The following is a 6,000-nucleotide window of genomic DNA, read 5'->3' as shown; positions in this document are numbered from 1 at the left end:
CTCTCTCTCTCTCTCTCTCTCTCTGTCTCTCTCTCTCTCTCTCTCTCTCTCTCTCTCTCTCTCTCTCTCTCTCTCTCTCTCTCTCTCATACCATACTACACCACACTGAATAAAGGGCTAGCAGGATGGCTCAACAGGTAAGGGCAAATGCCACCAAGCCTTACAACCTGAATTTGATCCCTGGAACCCATGTGGTGAAAGACAAAAACTGAGTTGTCCTCTAACACCCCCCCATCAAATAAAAATTTTAAAAAAATTAATTTACTTACTTTATATGTGTTCTGGTTTGTTTTTCCATTGCTTTGACAAAACACTCTGACCAGTACCAACTTGGGGAGGAAAGGGTTTATTAGGTTTACATTTCCCAGGTCACAGTTCATCAGGGAGTCCAAGGTAGGAACTCAGGGCAGGAACCTGTAGGCAGGAGCTGGAGCACAGGCCATGAAGGACTGCTGCATACTGGCTTGCTCCCCTGGCCCCTGCTCAACTTGCTTTCTTAAACAATGCAAAACAACCTGCCCATGGCTTGGCCCTCCCATATCACTCAACAATCAAGAAAATAGCCCATAGACATGGCCACAGGCCAGTCCTTGAAATTTCCCCAATTGAGGCTCCCTCTACTCAGGTGTGTCAAGTTGACACTAAAGTTATCCAGCACAATTGACCCCTTGTCAACTTGACACACAAACACATCACTATTAAACCAGAACCTTTCCACTTCTTGTCCTCAATATATGATAACAGTGTCACAACATAAGACTGTACAACCTTAAAAATCCCACAGTCTCTTTTAAAAGTCTCTTAACTGGGTGCCTATAAAATCCCAAACAAGTACTGTTTCATTTCAAAGGGAAGAATTGGGCATGCCTAAGCAAAGCCTAAATCCAGCAAAGTAACTCAAGGCTGGACATCTGGGATTCACTCACCATCTTCTGGGCTCCGCAGGGTTTTGGCAGCTCTACTTCTCTGATTCTGCCATCCACAGCACACACATCTCATCTCTCAGACCCAGACTGGCTCCATTTCACACCTGCTGCTGCCCTTGGTGGTATCCCAAGGTCCTGCCATTTCTAAAAACCTGGGGTCTCCATTGAAACTGAGGCTGCACCTTCACCAATGGTCTCTTCTGGCCTCTTGGGGTGCAAAGCCTCAGATTCTTTCCATGACCCCTTCAATCCACTGCAGCTAAAGCTGCACTTCCACTTATGGTCTTTCCTGGCCTCACAGAGTGCCAAGCCTCAGCTGCTCTCTGTGACCCTTTCATACTTTCAACACCAGAACCATGCAGGAGACTCACACTTTACCAAGTCCTGCTTCCAGCTTGAGATGAAAGCTCGGGCTCCCTGTGGACCACAGCTTCTGTGTGTGGACCCTGAGGAAATACTTCCCAGAAGATTTTGCCACAGTGATGTTGGTCTCTTGTTACTTACAGCTGATTTTTTCAATATCAGCTAACCATCAATTTTCCCAGTAAAGCAAAAGTTTTACTTCAGGTTCTGGTCTCTTCTTAATCACAGTTGATTCTTCAGCTGCAGCTGACCAGAACCTACAGATTCTCAATTTAAGATATCACACGAACATCCCTGATAGTCTCTGCTTTTCTTTGAAGCTTCACAAGCCAGGCCTCCATTGTCCACAGCTCTTTTAACATAACTGTTCCAAGCCCTACAGCAACAAACTCTAAGCACTCAATGACTTTTCTGACCCAAAGTTCCAAACACTTCTACAATCCTTCCCAAAACACCAAGGCCATGTCTGTCACAGCAATACCCCACGATCCTGGTACCAATTTCTGTTCTAGTTTGTTTCTCCACTATTGTGACAAAACACTCTGACCAATACCAACTTAGGGAGGAAAGAGTTTATTTATTTTACATCTCCAGGTTATAGTTCATTGCTGAGGGAGCCCAAGATTGGAACCTGGAGGCAGGAGCTGAAGCACAAGCCATGGAGGAATGCTGCTTAGTGGCCTGCTTCCCTGGCCCATGCTCAGTCTGCTTTATTACACAATACAAAACAACCTGCCCAGGGATGGTACTGCCCACAGTGGGCTGGGCCTTCCCACATCACTCAACAATCAAGAAAGTACCCCACAGACATGGCCACAGGCCAGTCCAATGGAGGCTCTCTACCCAGGTGTGTCAAGTTGACAACTAAAGCTATCCAGCACAATACCTGAGTGTTTTGCCTGCATATATGTATGTGTACCATATCATGCAATGCCTGTGGAGGCCAGAAGAGGGCATCACATCCCCTGGAACTAAGAACAACCAGGGCTTTTAATTGCTGAGCCATCTGTCCAGCCCATTTTTTTAATTTTCAAATTTGTATGTAAGTAACAACACAGACAAAACATAAGAGTATAGTAGGAAGAAGGTCCCTCACAATATCTTGTAGTTTCATTCTGTATTTTCCTCTAGGTATTTTGTGACATCTAAAATATGTGGATTTTTTGGGGGGGGGCTTTTTGAGACAGGGTCTCCCTGTAGCCCCAGCTGGCCTGGAACTCACTATGTAGACCAGGCTGGTCTTGAGTTCACAGATATCTGCCTTCCTCTGCCTCCTGAGTGCTGAGATTAAAGGCATACACCACCACACCTAGCTAAAATACGTGTTTTTTAACTTACCATATTGTGGACATAGTTCTGTATCAGGGCATACAGGACCTGTTTTGTAACACTGAGTATTTCCTTGTACAGATGAGCCAGAAATGTACATAGCGGCCCTTGATGGGACACTTAGGTTTCCAGTCTCTTGCCTCTTGAACGTGTGCTGACTCTCCTGAGACTTTTGTCTTTACATGTATACAGGTGCACTGTAAGTCTAGTCTAGAAATATGGGGTGAAGGATTAGTCCATCTGTAGAGCTGGGTACCACCAGATTGCCCTTCAGAAAGGCCTCACAGGGTTATACTCCAGCAGCAAAGTTGAGTATTTTACTCCATGCTCAAAGTCTGGCCAGCATAGCCGCTTGCCTCTTTTAGAGTCTAATTTACCATTACTACGAAGAATTCTCAACTAGGACATAAACAGTGCTCCTCTTAGGCCATAGGTAGGTATGTGAAGAGAATTGTGACCAATTTGACCCTGTAGCTATCACTTTGTAAATATGATGCAGTGCAAGTTGTTGCAGCCACTCAGGGCCCTTAGATGAGGAGAAGCAATTTGCTCCAAAGCTGCTTGGACTTGGAAGATCTCCAGGACTCTGTCCCCGCTAGCTTCACCTACAGTACCCCAAAAATAAATTAGTAAAATCCACTGATTGTTTCACCATATTTAAAAGTCAGACCCCTGTTCGCCAGTGGAAACTGACACTACTTCTGGGTTGAAGCTTTGCAACATTTTCAGTCAAAAAAGCCCAAGTTTGGGTTTTATGTAAACTGATTTCTAGTTCCAAATTCTTTGTTGAATATAAACGTCAGCTGAATGTGATGAAAGGATTCCACAAAAGTCTATTTAACTTCATACGGACATTTTTGTTTTGGGTGGAATTGTTGAAAACCACAGGGCTTGTTTTCCTGTACTAAAGGGCCTTATCCAGCCCTGGGAATTGCCCCTCAGTTCGAGGCCCTGTCCTAGGGCAAGCCTGTAAGGCACTTCCTCCAGCCGGCCCCAAGGAGACCTCTGACTTCCAGCTCCAGAATCCAGCCTTGTGTCTGGAACCACAATGTCTCAATGACAGATTTCTCTGGCTTTCCCACAGGTTATTTTCCGTTTTGCCCTGGCACTTTTTAAATACAAGGAAGAGGAGATCCTGAAATTGCAAGATTCAATGTCCATATTCAAGTATCTCCGTTATTTCACTCGGACTATCCTTGATGCCAGGTGAGTTCTCAGGGGTCCTCAGACACCAGGAAGGGTGTACACCTGACCTTGCTGTCCTCAGACTCAGAGCCATCTGGGCTGCAGTGTGGAAGAGGGATTCCCTTTCCTGGGGAAAGCAATGGGAAGGGCCGTGACCTTCCGAAGATTAGAGAGGACTGACTGAGATGCAGATACTTGTATCCTTTATCCAACAAACAAACTCTGCAGTCCAAAGCAATGGTTCTGTGTCTAAAGCATTTGCTAAGTCTCTGGTATACCAGACCCTGTTTTAGGAATGGGGGTCGAAGATAAGGAACAGCCCCTGAACTTGATTTCTTGAGAGAAGCAGGCTGCTTTTAGTCCCTGTAGTGATGAGGAAGCCCAGGCTAGATGAGAACGAGGCTGGGAAGGGGTAATGAGAATTGTGCTTGGCACAGGTGCTTCAACTGTGAGGGACAGTTGAGGGAGGCAGTTAGGCTACTGCCCGGGTGCCTGGGGTCATGGCTGCAGCCTAGCAGAGCTGGCTTGTCCTGGCTCCTGTAGACTGCTCAGGACTTTGTGCTTCATTCTAAAAGTATTTGAAAGTTACTGAAGGGTCAGGCACAAGAAAGTTGGGGCAGGACTGGCCACCGAGAGACCAGTGGAGAGTGACTGTTAAGGTGTCCAGGAAAGAGAGATTGTGGCCTAGAGAGATACAACTTCAGATGGAGAAAAGTGGGGTAGATGGAAGAGGAAAGGATTTGAGCTTGAAGAACTCTAGGTTTCTGGTATGGGCAGCTGGAGTATTCATGAACCATTTTGCTCCCTCCCTCCCAAAGCCCATGGTTATTTCCTGTCTGGGCTACCATTGATTTTTTTTTTTGCCCACGGAGAAAGGATACCTGAGAGTGGTTGCCTGTGAAAGACTGATGCCAATTTTAGGGTGAGCCTTGAGGGTTTTTGTTAACCTTGAATTAGTCAAGATTAAGAATGACTGAATCAAGCCAGGTGTAGGTGTGGTGGTACACACCTTTAATCCCAAAACTCCACAGGCAGAGGCTGGTGGGTCTCAGTGAGATGGAGACCAGCCTGGTCTACATAGCAAGTTCCAGACCAGCTGGGGCTACAGGGAGTCCCTGTCTCAAAACAAAAGAATGACTGACTGTGTTGAGAGCATTTGATTCCATACTGTTGGGCCCCTGACAGTCTTGTGCTGGATTTAAGAGCTGCCTAGAGATACACTCCCCTCCTACTTCCTGTCACCACTGGGCAGAGCTAGGCAGCTCCCAACTTACACAACCCTACAGCGCCACCTTGTGAATGGCTCGTGGTGCAGTTTTCCCTTGACTTTTAAAAAGTCAAGGACACCAGATGAAGAGCTTCCAAATGAGTACATGAGTCCCAGCTGACTCACTAGGGATCTTGCTGAGGCTGTAGGTGCCCTGGCCCTGCCTCCACCTCTGGAGTCTCTGTGTTTCAGTGAGCTACCTGAACTAGTAGTCTGAGAAGGAGGAAGGGAATCTGTACCCAGGTGCATTCAGGAGACATTGGGTGAAACCAGATTGAACTGGTCTCTGTGGCAGGACTCCTGGGAATCCAGGATGGGCTGTGCGTGCATACAAGGGCAGTGTCTGAGTTCCCTTTGTACTACATCCATGCCCTAGTAGGCTCCCTCTGACTGAAGGAGTAAGTTAATAATTTAGTATCCCCATTCTCTCTCTGTAGCAAAGAATGAGGTCTCTAGTTTATGGAGCCTGTGGCTCACAGCTGCAGGTAAGAAAGGGCCAGTCTCTGGATGTTCCTCAGCAAGATCGAGAAGCTGCGCCTGACACTGCACCTAGGCAGCCCTCATTCTAGGGCCACTGTGGTCAGGCCTTAACTTCTGGTACTTGCAGCCACAGAACACATGGGAAAACTTGGCCTTTGAATAAAGCCAGCCTGTCTCACCTTTCACCCCCTTGCAAGAGAAACAGTTTGAAATGTTAAAAGGAGAAATCAAAGGGCTTGTGGTATCTACCATCCTTTGCACACTGATGTGAAATGCAGCCCCAGTGGCTGAGCAGAAGAGCAAATGGCTTGCTTCCCTGGGGAGACAGGGGGGAGCCCTGGTAACATGCTGTTCAGCTAGTTTATAGGGCCTGTAGCTGACAAGCAGGGAATGATCCCCTCCTGTCAGGAAGCAAGGCCCTGGGCCTGTCAGAATCCAGGACTAGAAAGG

General features: G+C 46.9%; 1 protein-coding gene across 2 annotated transcripts in view; it reads left to right on the top strand.

Moving 5' to 3' along the window:
* Positions 1-6,000, top strand: part of Tbc1d2b (TBC1 domain family member 2B) — a 104,182-nt gene that overhangs the window by 94,217 nt on the left and 3,965 nt on the right. For both annotated transcript variants that reach the window (XM_029558803.1, XM_008823394.3), the window contains exon 12: positions 3,703-3,824. In XM_029558803.1, coding sequence (XP_029414663.1) covers positions 3,703-3,824 — 122 coding nt within the window. The remainder of the gene's footprint in view (positions 1-3,702; positions 3,825-6,000) is intronic.

The sequence above is a fragment of the Nannospalax galili genome, unplaced genomic scaffold, assembly GCF_000622305.1.
Source record: "Nannospalax galili isolate Female #2095 unplaced genomic scaffold, S.galili_v1.0 scaffold28, whole genome shotgun sequence".
NCBI classification, from domain to species: Eukaryota; Metazoa; Chordata; class Mammalia; order Rodentia; family Spalacidae; genus Nannospalax; species Nannospalax galili.
The sequence above is the reverse complement of the archived record's forward strand: the minus strand, read 5'-3'. Positions and strand labels throughout refer to the sequence as shown.